This window comes from Taeniopygia guttata, chromosome 6 (assembly GCF_048771995.1).
Source record: "Taeniopygia guttata chromosome 6, bTaeGut7.mat, whole genome shotgun sequence".
Lineage (NCBI taxonomy): Eukaryota > Metazoa > Chordata > Aves > Passeriformes > Estrildidae > Taeniopygia > Taeniopygia guttata.
Window position 1 is genome coordinate 32,786,720 of NC_133031.1, and position 21,888 is coordinate 32,808,607.

General features: G+C 47.0%; 1 protein-coding gene across 1 annotated transcript in view; it reads left to right on the forward strand.

The window, feature by feature from the left end:
• Positions 1-21,888, forward strand: part of DMBT1 (deleted in malignant brain tumors 1) — a 51,923-nt gene that overhangs the window by 22,641 nt on the left and 7,394 nt on the right. The window contains exons 23-43 of the mRNA XM_072931571.1: positions 2,038-2,426; positions 3,271-3,542; positions 4,206-4,374; positions 8,426-8,520; positions 10,589-10,900; positions 12,173-12,513; positions 12,688-12,836; positions 13,220-13,428; positions 13,774-14,085; positions 14,511-14,552; positions 15,308-15,619; positions 16,052-16,093; positions 16,541-16,852; positions 17,223-17,345; positions 18,093-18,404; positions 18,742-18,783; positions 19,224-19,535; positions 19,862-19,903; positions 20,372-20,683; positions 21,051-21,092; positions 21,529-21,840. Coding sequence (XP_072787672.1) covers positions 2,038-2,426; positions 3,271-3,542; positions 4,206-4,374; positions 8,426-8,520; positions 10,589-10,900; positions 12,173-12,513; positions 12,688-12,836; positions 13,220-13,428; positions 13,774-14,085; positions 14,511-14,552; positions 15,308-15,619; positions 16,052-16,093; positions 16,541-16,852; positions 17,223-17,345; positions 18,093-18,404; positions 18,742-18,783; positions 19,224-19,535; positions 19,862-19,903; positions 20,372-20,683; positions 21,051-21,092; positions 21,529-21,840 — 4,453 coding nt within the window. The remainder of the gene's footprint in view (positions 1-2,037; positions 2,427-3,270; positions 3,543-4,205; positions 4,375-8,425; positions 8,521-10,588; positions 10,901-12,172; positions 12,514-12,687; positions 12,837-13,219; positions 13,429-13,773; positions 14,086-14,510; positions 14,553-15,307; positions 15,620-16,051; positions 16,094-16,540; positions 16,853-17,222; positions 17,346-18,092; positions 18,405-18,741; positions 18,784-19,223; positions 19,536-19,861; positions 19,904-20,371; positions 20,684-21,050; positions 21,093-21,528; positions 21,841-21,888) is intronic.

Below are 21,888 nucleotides of genomic sequence, written 5' to 3' on the forward strand. Positions count from 1 at the left end.
ACCACCTTTTACTTTATTTCATGCCTATGTGCCTGAAGCCCACAGAGTTAATAACTGCCAGCACGGGTTATAATTCTCTGAAGAGTTCATCACTCTTGTAGCCTGAGAGGAGCACAATCATTATGTTTCTTTTGAGACTTAAACTTGCGCTGCCATGGTTTATGTATATAGATCATATTTTTGTTTGATCTGAAGGAAATCTAAATTAATCACTTCTATCCCTTATTTACTTTTTTTTTTTTCCTTTCCTTTTTCAGGTCAAAAATTTATTTGTGGTGATATTCTTCTTAAGTCCTCTGGAACATTTCAGAGTCCTCCTTTGAATCCTTCAGATAAAGCAGATTGTTTGTGGCAAATACACGTAACAAACAATTTCCTCATTGCGCTCACATTTGATAACATTCAGTAAGTAAACCACCTTCTGCTTGGGCAATAAAAAAATTCCGAATCTCAACTGCATCCGCAGTCCATGGGCACATTTCCCATCCTATAAGTGAATGCTAAACACATGGGAAATGTGGGAGTGCAGAATCCAGGTATATTGTTTGTTCAGCATTTAAACCCCAAAGTTTAGCAAATGCATTTTTTTAATATATTCTCATTTCTTCCTCAGGTTGCAAGGTGGATGCCAGAATGACTATATTGAGATCTATGATGGGCCACCCAAATCTTCTCCTCTACTTGGAAGAATTTGTTCTAGTTCTCATCTCACATATACCTCATCTTCAAACTTCATGTCTGTGAGGTTTTACAGTGACTCCAGATATTCCAGTGGAAGTTTTCGGGCTCAGTATCAGTCCTTTCCAGCAGACCAGAACACCAGTAAATTTCCATTCTATTTGTAATTCTGTCCTCTTGGTAATGTTTTCTTTGCTTAGAAGATTTTATATATTGGTTTTTTACTAAATAAGTACTTTTTTATGTTGTTGAAGGAATCCCACGTAGGTGATATTCCTACTTGAATTTTGTGACTGATTATTGACTGCTCACTTTTATAGAATAACTACTTTTTCTTCTTTAAAAATGTTAATTTTATTTGCCTTTAGGTGCTTTCTATGTCATTTTCTATACTCTTATTTTCTTTGTATCTCATCATAATTCATATATATTTTTGTACCTTCTGGACAAACTTTCACAGAGCCATAGAAATGTCGGTTAGAAGGAACTTTTGGAGGTTTCCTAGGCCAACTATTCAAAACAGAGCTCCTGCCAACGCCAGGTCAGGTCCATTAAGAACTGGTCTAGCTATGTGTCTAGAAATATTCAAAGGATTAAATATTTAAAGCTACTACTTTGGGTGACCTGTTCCAGTACTGTCCTATTGCTTGCTCATATCTAAGTCTCAAGTATAAAAATAAGTGGTGTGGCTTATGAATTCTCCTCTCTAAATGTTAGCAGTGATTGCCTCTGTTGGACTTGCAATATGAAAGCATTATCAAGTACCTGAAATCACTAATAATTCATATTTTTTTCCCCTAGCCCTTCTGTGCTTGCCAACCTACATGAGAGCAGTGGTAGACAGACACTATCTCCAGTCCCAGGGCTACTCAGTTGGGAGCATCAGCCTGGCAGACCCTCAATGTAGACCAAAAATTACATCAGCTGAGGTTATATTCAACATCCCATACAGTGGCTGTGGTACAAGTAGACAGGTTGGTGTCAAGACATTTGGGACAGCTCTGGGCATGGGAATTTAACAGACATTTGGAAAATTGTCATAGGTTGCAAAGGGTGTTGTAGGCCATAGGCATGTAAAACACAGAAAAGGAGTTTCTGGAGGCTGAATTTGGTTAAATATTTTTACTTATCCTTCCCAGGGTACTCCCTGTACCTACTTCAGAATGATGTTCTAGAGAACAGAAATAAAGGGGAGATTTAAGTGAGCAATCCCATCCTGGATGCTTAGGGTTTTTCATTGTGACATGTCCTTTCTGACTGCCAGCACCTGGCACACACAGAAGTTCATAATGCCCACAGTATTTGCAGTGAACGTGACCACATGTGGTAAATTTAACCCTCATTTAATGTGTCAAGCAGGGCAACAACGAAACGATCACTTACTCCAACGTGATAAAAGTGCCTGCTCCTGGCAGAGTCATCAAGAGGCAAAAGGACCTTCACTTGCACATCAGCTGCAAAATGCTGCAGAACACCTGGGTTCAAGTCATGTACATTGCTGATGATGTCACTGATGTCAACAAAACCCAGTATGGCAGATACGACGTGAGCCTGACCTTCTACAACTCCTCATCTTTCCAGTGGCCAGTGCATGACTTCCCATACTATGTTGACATGAATCAGAATTTGTTCCTCCAAGCTTCTCTTCACAGCTCTGACCAAAATCTGACCGTGTTTGTGGACACGTGTGTGGCGTCACCTAATTCTAGTGATTTTAGAACACTGGTCTATGAATTGACCAAAAGTGGGTAAGAACTTTGTAAAAAACTGCTTTTAAAGTGTCTCCATGTGTTCTAAAAGAGCTTACTTTGTGAAATTAGATGATTTAAGACCAGTGTACATTGGTTGTAATTCTCAGGGCAAATGTTCCTCTAAGAACAACTTTTTGGCAAAGCCTGAGTAAAATTCAGAATGACAACCAAATGTCGTTCAGAAGCTGCAATCAAGCACTGAGATTTAAATCAAGGAGTCAGTGAGGAAATGGAGGTCTAACTTTGTTTCTGAAATAGACATATGAAAGGGAGGGATGTCCACAGCTCTACATTTCTGTACATCATGAGTTTTACAGCATCATAACTGGAATACAAAACTGTCTACCCAAAAAGAAGAGAAATTCCTTAGCCTTTTCTTACTGTTCTAGAAACCTAAACCACTTTGCCTAAACTTATACCAAAGTACATTGAAACACTAAAGAGAAGTGTATTAAAATTAGTTTCATGCTTCCAGAGCATAAGGGGGAACTTTCTCTTTCTCCAACAACTTTCAAGGGCCTCTTTTCAAACAGAAAAATCCTGTTTGCAAGTCCATAACAGGCTCTCACCTGAAACACAGAAACCAGCAGAACCACTAGCCATTTTTCAGCTATTCGTATTTACACAGAACTCGTTAAGCTATGAAATTTCTGTGCTGTGCATATTTAGTAATTTCTCTTCTTGCTAAAAACACCTTTTTTTTTTTTTTTTAAGCCTTTTGATTTCTCTTTTACTTCCTGGTTTTATATTTAACCCTTATTGCAAAGAGAGGTTGTAATAGTGCTTCTACTCAAGTGAAGCTGTGAGTTAATAGCTAATCTGTTATTTTATGTCCTTCCAGGTGTGCTAGTGATCCTAGCTACGCTCTCTTCCCTTCGCCGCGCGGTGATGTCGCTCGGTTTGGGTTTAACGCCTTCTCCTTCGCGAACCGATTCCCGGCGGTGTTCCTGTGCTGTGAGCTGCTGGTGTGCAGGTACCACGACTACTCCTCCCGCTGCTACCAGGGCTGTGTTAGCAGGTCCAAGAGGAATGCAGATTCTTCCCACCAGCAGGTGAATGTTGTTGTTGGACCCGTGCAGCTTCGGGAAGCTCGCCCTGAGAACAGGAACGTTGGTAAGTTTAAATATCTTTAATAACGTAATAACTCTGTGTGTTACTGTCTGTTTGCATTTCAGTTCAGACAGGAAAGCCAGCTCTGAAATGTGCTTTGCTGGTTTACTGACAATTCTACTATAATTATTAGGGGGGATTATTATTTTTTAATGTATATAAAATAGTTCTATTAGATGTACAAGCTCTTTCTTTTCTAGCTTTTTTTTCTTTTAGATCCATTCTTTGTTCTGCACATATCAAATGGCAATTGATTAAGTTCTATGGGGAAAGGGATGACATGTAACTAATCTGATTTATATTATTTTTCCAAAGCTGTCTGTGCTTAATTTTCATGTCTGTTATTTATTTACAATCAATCTCTAGGTCCTCTTGGAAAAGCTGTTTCTCAGTTTTCTGTAGCTGCTGTTTCCACTACCAAAAAGCAACATCTTAAGGTCTTTGAGTGTAATCATTACAGACTCCAGTTTCTCTTTAATTTCTTGCCACAATCTTTTCTTGTTTTGCATGGCCACAGAATAATTTGTGAAATACCTTGCGGTTTTCTGATCAGATCCCAATTAGAGCTTTTTAACTCAAATTCTCTTTGCCTGATTATCTTTGCAATTAAGTAGCTCAGGGGAAAGAAACAAAACAGTAGTTTCTCTCTGACTCTTTTATGCGCAGGGCTGGCCTCTGACATCCAGGCAAAAGGGAAGACTCTGAGCTCAGAGCCTGCTGCCAGCTCCCACGTCCTTCTGGCTGTGACTGCCCTGGTGCTGGTAGCTGCTGTTCTCACAGTGGGAGGATTTCTTTGGAAGAGAAAACTGCAGGAGGCTATCCCATACCAGAAATTGTGAGAGGCATCTCCAGGCATGGAGGTGGAAGGATACTTTCACCAGCCACCTACTTCATTATTTGGGTTTGCAATCAGTGTGAAGGGCGGCTCTTACTTGGCTATTCCACCATCCAGACCATGTTTGAAGAATCAAGATTACACCTAACATGAACTGAATTTATACAACAATCTGATTTTAAAAACTAAGGTGTAAAGAAGGATTGATTCTTTCACCCCAGCACCCAAAGACGCATCTTCAGTGCTGGACATTTCAAAGCTTTTCTGTTGAGCTCCTCATTGAGTGACTGTCTGGGAAGACTGAAACAGGTGACTTGAGAAACAAGAACTGACTTATTTGGCCCTTGCTGATATGCAGATGAAACACCTGTGTAGCACCATAGATACACTGGGAAGAAGTACAAGAAAAATGTTTCTTTGCAGTAAAAAATCTCAATAATGAACCATAAGCAAATATGCTCAAGGGCTGCATGTGAAGAATTATTGCTGTACAGCAATCCTGACTTTGGGCAGATTGGTTCTTCCCAAATTCATATTTCTCTGAGTAAATGTAGGCCATTGATAGGATTTTATATGGAGGATGAATATAATCACGTTACTTAAATATGTAATTAAAAACAACAGGAAAGAAAATGGGTTTTGAGCAATACTTTTTTTTTTTTGTTGTTGTGTACTTGCAAACATCCCACTTGTATGTGTGAACTCATGGCTAACACTAGCCATGGGTTGGGAGAACGTGGTTTCTGACAAAGTGACTTTGTCAAGCAATGATTCCTGCTCTTGCTCTCACACATTTCTACACCTGGAATGGGTGGGAGGGAGAGAATGTACAAAAGTTCCCGTGAGGAAGTGCGATCTCTCTCCATGTGAAAACAAAATAAAAAACAATAAAAAAGGAAGAATTTATTTGAAAGAAGCTACTTAATACAGTTGGAAAGGTCATTGGTAATGATTGAGAAATGCCCTTCTTACATTCCTGTTTTCCAGCCAGCTGTGAAAAAGATAAGTTCATTTGGAACTGAGCAATGTCAGATGTGCAAGGTGAGCCAAAGTGGTGACGTGTGAGGAAGGTGAGCTGTACTCTTGGGTGACATCCTGACCTGACAAGGAGGATATGGGCAGCTCTGATGGGAACCAGCAGCACAGCCTGTACCGTTTGTTCCTCCAAGCTGCCTTCTCATCATTCCAGTCAGGGCTCTCATCACCTCTCCGTGATGTAAAGAAGGGATCACACAGGTAGGGGCTGGCACTGCACACAGAAAGGGAGAGGTTTTTTCCACACTTGAGGAACAAGGCTTTAGGGTCCTCCTCCCCCCTCTCCTGCAGCCACACGTGGAGGGCAGAGCACCTCAGGAAGCTGGCCTGCCTTCACCTGCTCTCAGAGATTGTCCAGGCTCAGAAGAATCCGGCCATCTGCTCAGCACAGCAAGGACTCCCCTGGACCTGGGTTTTCCCAGCTCTCTAGAACAGGACCTTCCTCTCTCTCTTCTCTGACCTGCTGTATCCTCCTTCCCCTGTTCCTGCTGCTGTGGTGTTGCTACCACACTATTTTCCAAGGTACAGCTTGATGGCACGTTTTTACACTTCTATTCTCTCAGTATTATTTTCACCAGACAAGCAGGACGATCCCAGGCTTAGATCCTGGTGTCTCCAATCCTCACCATCCCTGTGCTGTTCAGAGCTGAGTTTTCCCATAGCATGTCTGTGCCAGGGCTCCCAGATGGAGAAATAACAAGGCTGGATAAAAATACAAGGTAGAATTACCAAGTCCACTGGTTTCCATATTAAATATTGCTGCAGAAAGCATTGCCAAACTGTTCAGGTGGTAGATGTTTCAGACTCCCCCTCATTTCTTTCTATCTCCCGTGATCCATGAGCATTATAGAAATGCAGGAGTCAAGAAAACTGGGTTTGATGTGGAGGAAAGGGTCATGTGCCTGGTGAATAATCTCTGCAACAGCCCTTCCTGCCTGGATTCAGGCTATCACTCCTTTGTGGAGAAGCCTGTGCATATCCTTATTCCACTGTACATACTTTCCTATAATCATGGGTGAAAGCTTCTTAATTTTGTTTGTCCTTTCACTCGTTTCCATTTTTACCTTTAAAAACCCAGTATGTTTGCAAAGTACCCTCACAATTGCCAGCCAACAAAATGGTGTTTTCAAGGCTCAGTGCAGCTTCATCCAGAGTGATGTGCTGGGAAATACCTCAAGCTGCCAGAAGACCTTGGGTACAAAAATGTGTTACTGCAAGAGATTTATCTGGCCAGTGGGAAGGGTGAAATACTGTTTGGTATTTGCACTAATTAACTAAGGTTAATTAAAACAAATTATTTATCTATTTCCATTGTGCAGAGATTGCTAATAAAGATCTCTAGTAATATCTAGATTTTTGAAATTAATAATTTATTTATGAAGAAGGTAGTAAAAAACTAATCAATCAATCAAACAATCAATCTTGATCTTTTACCTGGGCAGCTTAAGACTTTTTTTTTACACTTGAACAACCTGGGAATCCCTTTTGTGTTCCCCTTCCTCCTCACCCTTTTTCAGCTATTACAAGGGTTTGGAGAAGAGCTGTGATCCATCACTCACTCTTGCTTCACTGATTGCAGGGTGGCCAGTCAAACAAACTGGATTTTTCATTCTTGTCAGGGTGTCAAAACCAGAATATGAATAGTGAATACCAGGTGTTGTGTACATATCCTCATTCATGTGCAAATGTGGTTGTTTGGATAAAGAAGAAACATATTTACCATTCTGAATGTTCACTTTCAAGGCTTCCAAAGTTATCTTTGGCCTCTTATATTTTTCACTTCCTTCTTCCATTCCAATGATATTGGCCTTTGTGGAAAGATGTTTTCGATCATTCTCTTTTCCCCCTGGGCTTTGGTCTTCCTGTTTGATGACTGTCCCTGGAGGCAATAAATTAATATATGGCAACAATTTTAACTGGTGATAATTCCATTCAAGACATGGTGGTTGTGGAGGTAGGGATGAGATGGAGAACAATGTTCTGCCTCTTCAGTATTAGGATGATCATCAGAGTTTCTTGTTAAATTGTCAGAAACACAGAAACAGAGGAAAGTAACAACTCTGGCAAGATAGTGATGAATGAGAATTAAGCATTATATCGTATTGTGGAAAAACCTTGGATTCATTCTTCAAAGAATGATACAGATGTAGCTGTCATTATGTAAAATTAAACAAGCAATATATTAAGACATTTCCCTAATCTGAAGAAATCAGAACTTTTTTTCTGCTATATGTTGGTTCAAATGATCAAATGAAATTTTAGAACAAAATCAGTTTCAAGCTATGTAATTTTCTTCACTAGGCATGAAATCCACTGATTTTTTCCACAGTGTTTGCACAAAAAAATTATCAGTTGACACTGATTCTCTGATATTTCCTTGCAATCTGTCTGTCAGTGAATTTTGACTGGAATTTTGACTTTTACTTCAATGTGCCCCAAACGAATAGATTTATACTGGGGCTGGACCTGTTGACTTCAACTGCAAGGTTCTTCAGAGACCTCCCCCCCCCACCAGTCATACTTAAACAAGGCCACCAGGTCTGATCTTGTTTTATTTAAAGTGTGATGAAGCTTTAGGACACTCATGGTTTCACAAGGAAACCTGCCACATTAGTTGGAAAGGGTCTCTTGCTATTTTGCTGAAAGAAACCCATTTAAGTTTCAAGATTCCACTACCATCCCAATACCTGACCAGGAACCTCCTCATGAAAGAAAAATACTGAGATGCATCAGCCAGAATTGAAAGGTATCTTTGGACAGGACCTCTCCTTTTTTTGGTACAATGAGGTGATTGTGAAACCTGTGATAGCATAAATAGTTCCTTCCAGGCAATGGAAAATGTTACTCTTGAGATATTGTCTTTTTGCAAAACCCAGGAAGTTACAAAATATTAAACAACAAATCAAACATGTGTTTGTTTCAGATTAGAGGACTGTGGTTGTTTTATTGTTCTGCTGTAGAAAAAGAGACCTGTAGAGCCACTCCCCTTCAGAATATAGAGACTATATATTGCCAGGTCCTCTTTACCAACACCACCTGGTGAGATGGGTGCCACTATGATTTTGACATGGCTTCTCTTGTTGGGTCCAGCAGTTCTGGAGGCCAAAACAGGTAAAACCCTTAGACTTGTTCCAGGGAACATAAAAAAATTATAAAGACTTCTTGGAGTCCTCTCTGTTGATTCCAAGAGTAGAAATTAGATTCAGGCTGGTATTGGTTTGGACAAAAGAATAAAGGGGGGATTGGATGAAAAAGCAGAGTTTTGTTATACTAAAATTATGAAGTAATCGTCAAAGAGGATGATAAGAATGATTTGAGCCATTTTGTGGAGTTCATTTTGGTGCCACGTGGTCCTACTCATCTAAGTGCCTTGTGTCACTGCAAGAACTGTCTGTGAGTATGTAATGAATGAGGTATTCTTCCGTTACAGAAATCTGATCTAAAAACTATGGAAATATTTATTTCTTTACTTATTTTCCATGTGTATTTTATTCCAGAGTATATGTGTGCACACATATGCTATATATTTAATATTTCTTGTATTATTTGGTTTTGATATTATGTACAGTTTAACAAAATATAACATGAAGTTAGGTTTTCACACTGTAGCACTGTGGTTAAATGATGGACATCTAAAAATTATGAGAGATTAAATACTTTAAGTTCAACTTTTTTTTACGATCATAGAATTTTTCCTTCCATAATCACTTTCTATCTCCTGCGTGGTTTAGGTGACTTTGAGTTAATAGTTCTGTGTATACCTTAGAATAATTGCTGATGACTTTTCTAACGAGTTATTTAAGCTTCATGATGGTAATTTCTATTGTCACCGTTCACCTCATCAGTTCTCTCCATCTGTCTCCTGATTTTCTAGTGATAACTCATCTCACTCTGGCTGCTCTGGTTCTTCTCTCTGCTCTCTGCCTCTGGTCCCAGAGCAGAGTATTTGCTGTATTTGTATAATCCCAGGCTTTTGTCTTTTTGGTACCTTTGAAGTGTGAGGCAGGATTCAGCTTATCCGATTTCATCCCCAGCTGATGGTTTTGCTCTCACAGTGATGACAGGCCTTGAATGAAAGCAAATAAAACTGGCTTAGGTTGGCTTTAATTTCCTAATCCCACTCTGACTTTTTGCCAGGTTTGCTGTTTCACCTCTCAAAAACCCTGTGAGTAGGGTTCGAAATGTGTGTGTTCAAGTAGATATTTGAAGAACAAGTCAGATATAAGTCAAGGGGCACTTTTATAGCTTTGCCCTTCGAAAGTCATACAAATCAGGGCAAATTTAGTTTGGTCACCATCTTGACTGTAGTTCTAGATCAATAGCAAAGAATTAGGTGAAGTGAAGAAATCCTGGAGCTGTTAACTTTTGAAATTTGTTTTGCTTTGGATGACTTAGTGTTTAATAATAAGGTAAATATATACTTGGCAGCAAAGTAATATATAACAAGTGCAGCTGCATGTGTTGATTTCCAGAGTGTAAATACTGCAAATCTGAAGTTACAACATTTATTTGCTTGCTTACACTTGATAATAAAGCCTTTAATAAACTTCTTCACCAAAAATGGATCTCTAAATTCAGGATTTTCGTGCTGGTCCCACCACAATGTCTAAACAAGACATATAAAACTGAAAAGCGGGTGGGCTTTACCCAAATGAATGCAGTAATCAGCTCTATATAGGATAGGTTATTTCTTTATTTCAAATTGTAATAAAATTTTACTGGTATATAAGAAATAAAGCCTATTGAAATCTTTATAATCCTATTGAAATCTTTATAATCCTGTTGAGACCATCATCTATTCTGTAGAATTCTTCCACTAAAGTTACTCTTATAAGAATAGGATTCTTCCACTAAAGTTACTCTTATAAGCTATAGGATTTGATGACGTGTGGACTCTCAGTCCTTAAACTTGTCCCAAAATTTTCTTTCCTTCCTTAAATCACTTGTGCTTAGCCTGCTGCCTAACTTTACTGCAGGGATCTTGCATAAAACATATGTGGCTGATTTTGAGAACTGGAAGAGAGGAATAAAAAAAGATACAAATCACCTCTGTCCACACAGTACTGGGCTGGGCAACACCTTCTAGGGACAACAGGGGAAAAGGCAGAACAGATACTCCTTCCAACCCCTTCCAGCCTATTTGCCTGACTGTTTTGTGCCCATGCCCTCTCTCCCAAAGCTCCATATGTCTACTTGGTGAACGGAAGGCATCAATGTGAAGGTCGTGTTGAGATCTACTACCGAGGACGGTCGGGGACAGTTTGTGATGACTTCTGGGACCTCGCAGATGCCCAGGTTGTGTGCAGGCAGGTGGGATGTGGCAGGGCCATTGCAGCTCTAGGAAGTGCCTACTTCGGGCAAGGCTCGGGTGACATCGTGCTGGACAACGTGAGGTGTGGAGGAAACGAGGTGTCCTTGCTGCGCTGCAATCACACGGGGTGGAGGATCCACAACTGTGCCCACTATGAAGATGCTTCTGTTGTCTGTTCAGGTACTCCCACATTTTCCCCCCTCCAATCTCGTTCTTTCACGCCAATGACCCTGTAGAACCAGCATGGAGTCATGTTTTTTCTCATTAAAGTCATGTAAAAACTGCGCTTGCTCATCCATGCAAAGCAATTAAAAAACCCAAGGATCAGATATACATTGCAGATAAGCAGGACAATTATTCTATCTAATCACCTGGCAGAGGCAATAAGGAAACAATTTAAAATCAGAGGCAAAGCTATATCTGTTAGGCAAAGTTTATCAGGGAGGAATGGGGTAAGGTGAATTCTTGATGGATTTGTTATGGGCAATAATAATTTCACAATCACAGCTCAGATTGTCATAGCTCACAATTCACTTTGCATTGTTTCCATTTTTCAAGTCTTCCTTTTTTTAGGTATTTTAATGCCTTTTTCCTTTGCAAATATCCATCCATTTGGACTACTCTTTCGCCTTGCTGTGTTCATTTTACCTTACCATATTTTTTTTAGGAGAATGTGGGTTATTTGTATCTTATTTCCGCATGTATTAACAACTGATCATCATGAACCGAGACATAGCTGATGACAACAGACTGTTCAGGTGTTTTGTAACTATATTGCAGTTTGCCATGTTTCCTTAGAGAGTAAGAACCTGGAGAGCTGAATCCATGCTGGAAGAAAGTGCTTCACCAGTGTTTTTCACTTAGAAGAAAAGAATAAAAATTGCTACCAGACCTGTATTAATCTATGTGTGATGTGTTCGGAGCCTTTTTAAATGCCATTTATTTCTTGCTTGCATTCATAGCTCCAGTGCCTTCTATGGGCTGGATGTATCCAACAGATGATTCAGCCGGGTCCTCTCCTGCCCTTGCACCAAGCACCATCCCAAGACCACTGCCCAGACTGTTCCTGGGGATGTCCTGATCCTCTGCAGAAAGGCATTCACAATGGGGACAGGTCCAAGCCCAGCAGCCCCACAGCTCCCCCGTTCATGCTAGGAGCCTGTAGAGTCTCAGGCTGTGTCTGGGCTGTGGAGTCCTGGGGCTGGAAGTAGATGCCACTCCAGAACCTTACCCTGCTTACCATCTGGAAATACCACTTCCATGAAAAAATTTAAATTGGCTGTTATCCACCTCCATTCTCTCCACTGACCCCAGATAAGAAGGACTATGCCATCAGAGCAATTGCTCTTGATTTCACTTCATCCTTGAGGATCTGGGCTTGTAGCTTCCACATAGACATATCCATTGCACAGTGCTTATGTGTGGGGTGTTTTTCTTCTTTTTTTTTCACAGAAGAGTCTGATTCAACAACAGCAGAGCCAACATTTGAACTGACAGCCTCAACACTGGAGGTGACCTCCACAGAAGGGATAGAACCCACAGAACCGATGACATCTCTAGGGGAGACATCAATGTCAGCAACACAAGTCCTCACGGAGGAAATGACATCCCTTGGGCAGATGGCCACAACTGAATTAACAACCAGCACAGGGGAGGTGACATCCCCATTGCAGACATCCACCGTGGTGCCATTAGCCTCCAGAGCAGAGACATCCTTCCTAGTGGAGATGGCCACCACAGCGGAGGAGAGCGAAACAGGTAACCCTGTCCACTGTCACTCACTGTTCTCTTTAGTGCTGCTGGACTTCCTTCCCAGACCTGACTGCACTGCAGGGAGACTCCCAAAATGACAGGACAGAGTTCCATGCCCTCTTCCCCCATTAATTGTCCAACTCTGCTTTTCATGTCCCTTCCATTGCACTAATGACCTCCTTAGCAGGAACATCCAGCCCAATATACTTGACCAGCATGCCAGCGATGTCCACCTCAGCAGAGATGACCTCCTCACCAGAGAGGATCACCTCACCAGAGATGACCACATCCACAAGGATGATAACCTCAGCATTGATGAGCACCTCAGAGGAAACAACTATGAGAACAGAGGAGATCACACCAGGTAACCCTGTCATCTCTCACTCACTGGTCTCCTTAATGCTCCTGATCTCTTTACAGAGTGACCCTAACCCCTGGCACATGTCCCAGTGGTGGATTTTGGTGCTGTCCCTTGGAAGCAGCCATGCTGACCTCTCTTGGTAGACGTGGGGCAAAGCAGCAACCTTGGTGCTTTCCGTTGCCTCGTGAGCTGAGCTTGTGCCAAGCAAAAGCCCTGTTTGCCCAAAGAGAGCAGCAAACTCTCCTGGCCTGCAGGAATAGGGTTTCAGAGAGGTGGCAAAGAGCAGGACTGAGGGGCCACAGAGCTGGGAGGCAGGGGAAGGACTCAAGGCACTTTGGGCTGGTGTCTCCATGGGAAATGAGTGGGCAGAGCTTCACCCTCTCTAGTGGCATTAACAATCCAGCCTTACTTAAAATACCAAATGCTGTGGCCACTGTGAGAATTACAGTGGAATCGCTAGCAGGGATGTCCATGACAGGGAAGAAGATCAAGGACACGACCATTATAGCAGAGATGACCACCTCAGCAGAGACAACCACCTCAGCAGGGACGACCGCTATAGCAATGTCTGCAAGAGGGGAAGAGAGCTCACCAGGTAACCCTGTCCACTCTCACTCACTGTTCAGTGTGTGAAAGAGCAAAGTCAAGGCAGTCATTTCAGATGAGTGAAAGAGCTCTGCAGGATGATGTAGGAATCATATGGCAGGGCGCCTAGAAAATGGGCTACCCTCATCTGCATGATATCTGCTGATCTGTTTGGAGCCTTTGTCATTGACACCAAATTCTTCCTTTCATCCACAGCTATAGCACCCACCACATCCAGGCCAAGCTCCGCAGGTAATTCCAGCCCCCCTGCCCCATGTCTGGCCTTGCAGCAGTGGCCCATGTGGTCAGAGCAGAGTGCAGAGCTGGTGTGAGCTGTCCTTGTGCCGTGTGCCAGGGCCCAGCGTGCGGCTGTCGGGCGGCAGGAACGGCTGCGAGGGCCGCGTGGAGCTGTACGACGGCAGCTCGTGGGGGACGGTGTGTGACGACCAGTGGGACCTGCAGGATGCCCAGGTGGTGTGCCGCCAGCTGGGCTGTGGCCAGCCCGTGGCTGCACTGGACACTGCACACTTTGGCCTGGGCTCCGGCCACATCTTCCTGGACGACGTGCAGTGCCGCGGGGACGAGCCCTCCCTCCAGATGTGCCAGCACAACGGCTGGGGCGTGCACAACTGCAGGCACAGTGAGGATGCCAGTGTCATCTGTGCAGGTGGGTAGCCAGCAGAGTCCATCAGCTCTCCAGGAGCTCACGCTGGATGGGGTCTGGTGTCGTCCATGGGAGGCAGACATGCAGAGCCAGAGCAGAGGGGAGAGCCTGGGGTCTTCTGCTGCCTGGTGCTGAAATATGTGTCATGCAAAATCCCCAGTTTTGCACAGAGAGGTCAGAACAGGCTCTCCAGTCTCACAGGTGTAGGTGCTCCATGTGGTTGCAAAGAGTAGATTGGTGGGATCATGGCATGGGCTGTACCGAGGACATGTCAGCAGTGGCAAGACTTCCATGCCCTTTCCTCCCTTTATTCCTTGAGCCTAGCACTTCCATGTCTATGTCTGTGTCCATGTCCCTGTCCGTGTCCATCCACTGCCACAAGTTTGCTGCCTTTAATACTCTTTCATTCACTCCCTCTTTCCTTGCAGCTGCCGATCCAACCCCTCCTGCTCAATGGCCGTACACAACAGGTAATTCTTTCCCACCCAGAATATTTCCACTTTTATAGTGAGCCCCACCCTGGCACAAGAGGATAAGAGAGAGGGCCTGCAGAGTTAAGCTGGCTCACTGCAGTGCTGCTGGTCCATTCCGCCCAGTGAAATGGGTCTTGTATTTGAGTGTTTCTGCCAGGGAGGATCTGATCTCAGCAGAATGGCAGCTACAGTGGTGCTGAGTCCAAGCCCTGATCTGCCAAACACTCCATGGCTCTGGCTGTGGGGCAGCAAGTACCAAGAGGACAGGGGCAATCCCTTCCCTCAAGCCCATGTGCTTGCCAGCCCAGCCCAAGGCACAGGTGTCTGTCCTGATGTCAGGTCACAACTGTTGCTGTTCATCCATCAAGCAGAGGTGGCCAGTCCCTTGTGGATACCCTGCCAGGGCCTGTGGCCTCAAACATATGCAAGGTGTATGAGTGGTATGAGGCGATGTTGCATGATCATAGTGTGCAAAAATGGCTTTTTGACAAATGCCCCCATGCCCCCAGCAGCTCCCAGGACCCCCAAGCTGTTCTCATGCGATTCCCCAGCAGATCCTTGCTCATTATGCATCAGCCTTCCATGCACCTGGGATCTTTGTTCTCTCACTCCCCTTCCTTGGTCTCTTTAGGTTTGCACCACCTCAAATCAAAGTCACTGTGGCCAAACCTCTAAAACATTTGGGGAGGTGGTGGGGAGTGTGGATGCTGGGGTGTTGGAAACCTGATGTTGTGCCGTGTGCCGTGTGCCAGGGCCCAGCGTGCGGCTGTCGGGCGGCAGGAACGGCTGCGAGGGCCGCGTGGAGCTGTACGACGGCAGCTCGTGGGGGACGGTGTGTGACGACCAGTGGGACCTGCAGGATGCCCAGGTGGTGTGCCGCCAGCTGGGCTGTGGCCAGCCCATAGAAGCCCCACAGAACGCTCGCTTTGGCCTGGGCTCGGGCCGCATCTTCCTGGACGACGTGCAGTGCCGCGGGGACGAGCCCTCCCTCCGGATGTGCCGGCACAACGGCTGGGGAATGCACAACTGCATGCACAGTGAGGATGCCAGTGTCATCTGTGCAGGTGGGTGGCCTTTTGTAAATCACTCTAAGTGTGTTCTGGGTTCTCTGAGTACAGCCAAGCTGAGCTCCCCTGGTAGGGTCAGGGCAGAGGTGAAGCTGGGGTCTTCTGCCACCAGGGGCTGAACTCTGTGCAATGCAAAACACATTTTTACACAGAGAGGGCACACTGGGTATTCCACATTTCCTGCTTTAGAGGCTAAATGAGGGGGCAGAGAGCAGGAGGGTGGAATTGTTCTTTGGGGAGGATTTGGCAGGACTGGGGACAGGTCCATCTAGATTAAGAATGGAGGGAAAGGCAGGACCCAAGTTCTCTTCCCCTTTAGTCCTACAGCCTGAATTTTCATGACCGTGTTCATGACCATGTCCACATCCATGTCCATACACTGCCACAAGCCTCACTATGTTTTTGTTCACTCCCTCTTCTTCTTTGCAGCCGCCAATCCAACCGCTCCTTCTCAGTGGCCACTCACAACAGGTAGGTCTTGCTCACCCAACTTCTGCCCAGTTTTAAAGTGAGGGCTAGACTGGCAAAAGATGAGAAGGGAGTCCAACAGTGCTGATCATACTCAGTTCAAGGCTACCTGATCTCCTTGGCCTATGACAGCTCCAGCGTGCTTGAAGGGTTCCCACAGGGGTTGGTTTGCTCCCAGGGGTTGAAAAGGGTTTTTCTGGAAATTCCTCAGTGAATCCATGACTTCTGCAAACAGGCAGCTCCAACAGGAGACCAACAGGTCCCTGGACACGGCTAGACTTCTGTCTCTATGCCTAGAGTCTATCCTTGGTTACAAACCCCCCTAACCCCTTTTGGGTCTACACTAATCCAGTTCAGAATCACTGTGGCAAAATCTGCCAAGTTCGAACATTCAGTGTTACAGATGTAGAGCTGGTGTGAGTTGTCCTTGTGCCATGTGCCGTGTGCCAGGGCCCAGCGTGCGGCTGTCGGGCGGCAGGAACGGCTGCGAGGGCCGCGTGGAGCTGTACGACGGCAGCTCGTGGGGGACGGTGTGTGACGACCAGTGGGACCTGCAGGATGCCCAGGTGGTGTGCCGCCAGCTGGGCTGTGGCCAGCCCGTAGAAGCCCCACGGAACGCTCGCTTTGGCCTGGGCTCCGGCCGCATCCTCCTGGATGACGTGCAGTGCCGCGGGGACGAGCCCTCCCTCCGGATGTGCCGGCACAACGGCTGGGGCATGCACAACTGTGGGCACATGGAGGATGCCAGTGTCATCTGTGCAGGTGGGTGGCCTCCAGGGAATACTGGCACTTTTGCATATTGTTCTAAGAGGGTTTTGGGTCGGGCCAGGGCAGAGCTGAGGCTGGGTCTTCTGATGCCTGGGACTCAAGCCCATGGCATCCAAAATCCTCATTCTTGCACAGACAGGGGGCAGAAGGCTCTCCACAATTCCTGCTGTTGCCATCCACTGATGGGGCAAAGCAATGGATTGAGGGATTGCTCTTTGAGGAGGATGGGGTAGGACTGGGAAGAAGTCAGGCTGGTGACAGGATGGGGGAGAGGAAGGAAAGAGCTCCACCCTCTCTCCTGGCATTAGGCCTCAAGCTCTGCTTTGCATGGCCATTGACATTGAACTGATCACCTCCCTAACAGAGACATCCACCCCTCTGGAAATGACCACCTCATCAGCAGCCCCTGCCACGTCCCAGGTGCCCAGCACAGCACTGCTGATCCCCACCACCACAACGCCTACCTCAGCACAGAGCAGCACATCAGGTAACCCTGCCCACTCTCACCCACACAGTGCTCTCCCCATTGCTGCTTATCTTCCTCAACAGATCTCATTGCACTGCAGGCAGCCTCCCAGCCCTCAGCCTCTTCAGTTGGGCCACCACAACCTAAAGTGAGGATGCAAACAGCATGGGGAAGAGCTGGCAAATGGGGATGTTGTGCTTTGAGAGCAGGAACTCTGCAGTCATTGCTGCTTTAATTAAACTCTTTGCAGAGGGACTGCTTCCAACTGCAACTAGGAGAATCATGCCCTGATATCTATCTGCCTTCATTCCTTTCATTTCTATATGGGTAGTATGAGAGCTATTTCCTAGATACTCTCTGGCACTGGGGATGTGGCTGGAGGAAAGAAAGATGTTGTGTTAAATATTTTGAGATATTTTGAGGGAGTCCTATGTGAAACAGCAAAGTCATTATGGTCATTTAGGAGGAGTCAAAGACGTCTACAAGATGTTGTAGGAATCACAGGACAGGGCTCCTACAAAACGGGCTATCCTCATCTGCGTGAACTTGTGATGACTCTGTTTGGAGCCTTTGTCATTGATAAAAAATTCCTCTTTGCATACGTAGCTCCTGAGCCTAGCAGATCCACACCATATCCCAAAAGTAATTCCAGCCCCCCAGCCTCATTCCAGGCCTTGCAGCAACCCTGCAATCTCCCTGTGCCAGTGGCCCATGTGGGGAGAGCAGAGTGCAGGGCTGATGTGAACCTGTCCTTGTGCCATGTGCCAGGGCCCAGCGTGCGGCTGTCGGGCGGCAGGAACGGCTGCGAGGGCCGTGTGGAGCTGTACGACGGCAGCTCGTGGGGGACGGTGTGTGACGACCAGTGGGACCTGCAGGATGCCCAGGTGGTGTGCCGCCAGCTGGGCTGTGGCCAGCCCATAGAAGCCCCACAGAACGCTCGCTTTGGCCTGGGCTCAGGCCGCATCTTCCTGGACGACGTGCAGTGCCGCGGGGACGAGCCCTCCCTCCGGATGTGCCGGCACAACGGCTGGGGCGTGCACAACTGCATGCACAGTGAGGATGCCAGTGTCATCTGTGCAGGTGGGTGGCCAGCAGAGTCCATCTGAAGGGTTTTGTCTTCCTCCACTTAAGGCCGACACGCTGATGTCGCTTGTCAGAGTTGGGGCTGAGTGACAAGGTGGCAAAAGCAGATTGAGAGATTGTAGAGTGGGAAAGATGCAGCAGGACTAGGAGCACATCAGGCTGGTGTCTGGATGGGGGAAAGTCTGGATAAAACTCCAAGCTATCTTCCTATTTCCTTCCTACAGTCTGGCTTTTCATGTCCATGTCCATGTCCATGTCCATGCTCAAGTCAATCCATTCATACAATCCGGCTGCATTCACTGACCATTTGTTCACACTCTGTTCTTTCTTGCAGCCACCCAGCCAACCCCTCCTCCTCAACAGCCACTACCAACAGGTAAGTCCAGTTCACCCAGATAAGGCCTGCTTTTAAAGCCAGCCCCAGGGTGACACGATAAGAGAAATGAGTTCAATTGGTCTGATCCTGGTTGGTGTAAAGCTGCAGTCCCCCTATTCCCCTGACATCTCCAGGCTGCATGAATGTCCCCCTCAGTGAATGGGCCATGTGCAAGGTTAGCAAAGGGCTTTTCTGCAGGTGAGGCAGGGTCTTGAGTAGCTCTGTCCCCAGGCAGATCCTGCAGCTCCGTGGACAGAGCACATGTGATATCTCCATAGCCGGGGTCTTTCCTCAGCCATTGACCTCTCAGAGTCTTCTGGGTCTGCAACACCACAGATCACGATCACTGGGGCCAAACCTCTAAAATAGTAGGGGAGGTGGTGGGGACTGTGGATTCTGACTTGGAGTGACCCCAGTCCCTGCCGTGTGCCATGTGCCAGGGCCCAGCGTGCGGCTGTCGGGCGGCAGGAACGGCTGCGAGGGCCGCGTGGAGCTGTACGACGGCAGCTCGTGGGGGACGGTGTGTGACGACCAGTGGGACCTGCAGGATGCCCAGGTGGTGTGCCGCCAGCTGGGCTGTGGCCAGCCCATAGAAGCCCCACAGAATGCTCGCTTTGGCCTGGGCTCGGGCCGCATCTTCCTGGACGACGTGCAGTGCCGCGGGGACGAGCCCTCCCTCCGGATGTGCCGGCACAACGGCTGGGGCATGCACAACTGCATGCACAGTGAGGATGCCAGTGTCATCTGTGCAGGTGGGTGGCCAGCAGAGTCGATCTGAAGGGTTTTGTCTTCCTCCACTTAAGACCGACACACTAATGTGTCTTGGCAGAGCTGGGGCTGAGTGGCAAGGTGGGAAAAAGAAGACTGAGAGATTGTAGAGTGGGAAAGATGGAGCAGGATTAGGAGCACATCAGTCTGATGTCTGGATGGGGGAAAGTCTGGGAACAACTCCAAGCTATCTTCCTATTTCCTTCCTACAGCCTGGATTTTCATGTCCATGTCCATGTCCATGTCAATCCATTGATACAATCCGGCTGCATTCACTGACCATTTGTTCGCTCTCTGTTCTTTCTTGCAGCCACACAGCCAACCCCTCCTCCTCAACAGCCACTACCAACAGGTAAGTCCAGCTCACCCAGATAAGGCCTGCTTTTAAAGCCAGCCCCAAGGTGACACAATAAGAGAAATTAGTTCAATGAGTCTGATCCTGGTTGGTGTAAGGCTGCAGTTCCCCTATTCCCCTGAAATCACCAGGTTGCATGAGTGTCCCCCTCAGTGAATGGGCCATGTTCAATGCCTTATAACACAATTCAACAGTTCAAGGTTAGCAAAGGGCTTTTCTGCACGTGAGGTAGGGTCTTGAGCAACTCTGTCCCCAGGCAGATCCTGCAGCTCCCTGGACAGAGCACAAGTGACATCTGCATAGCCAGGCTCTTTCCTCAGCCAGTGCCCTCTTTGAGTCTTCTGGGTCTGCAAGACCACAGATCATGATCACTGGGACCAAACCTCCAAAACAGTAGGGGAAGTGGTGGGGACTGTGGATTCTGACTCGGAGTGACCCCAAACCCTGCTTTGTGCCGTGTGCCAGGGCCCAGCGTGCGGCTGTCGGGCGGCAGGAACGGCTGCGAGGGCCGCGTGGAGCTGTACGACGGCAGCTCGTGGGGGACGGTGTGTGATGACCAGTGGGACCTGCAGGATGCCCAGGTGGTGTGCCGCCAGCTGGGCTGTGGCCAGCCCATAGAAGCCCCACAGAACGCTCGCTTTGGCCTGGGCTCCGGCCGCATCTTCCTGGACGACGTGCAGTGCCGCGGGGACGAGCCCTCCCTCCGGATGTGCCGGCACAACGGCTGGGGCATGCACAACTGCGGGCACAGTGAGGATGCCAGTGTCATCTGTGCAGGTGGGTGGCCAGCAGAGTCCATCTGAAGGGTTTTCGCTTCTTTCACTAAAGGCCGGCATGCTGAAGTCACTTGGCAGAGCTGGGGGAGCACCTCAAGGTAGCAGAAAGCAGATTGAGAGATTGGATAGTGGGAAAGATGGAGCAGGACTGGGAACACATCAGGCTGGTGTCCCGATTGGGGAAAGGGTGGACAGAACTCTGAGCTCTTTCCTCTTTCCATCTTACAGCCTAGATTTTCATGTCTATGTCCTCATCTGCATCCCTGTCCTTGTCCGTGTCCAAATTTATGTCCATGTCCTTGTCAATCTATTGTTACAATCCTGCTGCATTCACTGACCATTTGTTCATTCCGTGTTCTTTGTTGCAGCCACCCAGCCAACCCCTCCTCCTCAACAGCCACTCACAACAGGTAAGTCCAGCTCACCCAGATAAGGTCTGTTTTTAAAGCCAGCCCCAAGGTGGCACGATAAAAGAAGTGAGTTCAATGAGTCTGATCCTGGTTGGTGTAAGGTTGCAGTCCCCCTATTCCCCTGACATTTCCAAGCATGAGTGTCCCCCCAGTGAATGGCCCATGTGCAAGGTTTGCAAAGGGCTTTTCTGCACATGAGCCAGGATGTTGAGCACCTCTGTAAACAGGCAGGTCCAGCAGGTCCCTGGCCAGGGCACATGTCACATCTCCATACCTAGAGTCTTTCCTCAGCCAATGCCCTCTCCTAGTCTCCTGAGTCTGCACCACCACAGATCATGATTACTGGGACAAAACCTCCAAAACAGTAGGGGAAGTGGTGGGGACTGTGGATTCTGACTTGGAGTGACCCCAGTCCCTGCCTTGTTCCATGTGCCAGGGCCCAGCGTGCGGCTGTCGGGCGGCAGGAACGGCTGCGAGGGCCGCGTGGAGCTGTACGACGGCAGCTCGTGGGGGACGGTGTGTGACGACCAGTGGGACCTGCAGGATGCCCAGGTGGTGTGCCGCCAGCTGGGCTGTGGCCAGCCCATAGAAGCCCCACAGAACGCTCGCTTTGGCCTGGGCTCCGGCCGCATCTTCCTGGATGACGTGCAGTGCCGCGGGGACGAGCCCTCCCTCCGGATGTGCCGGCACAACGGCTGGGGCGTGCACAACTGCATGCACAGTGAGGATGCCAGTGTCATCTGTGCAGGTGGGTGGCCATCAGAGTCCATCTGAAGGGTTTTGGATTCCTCCACTT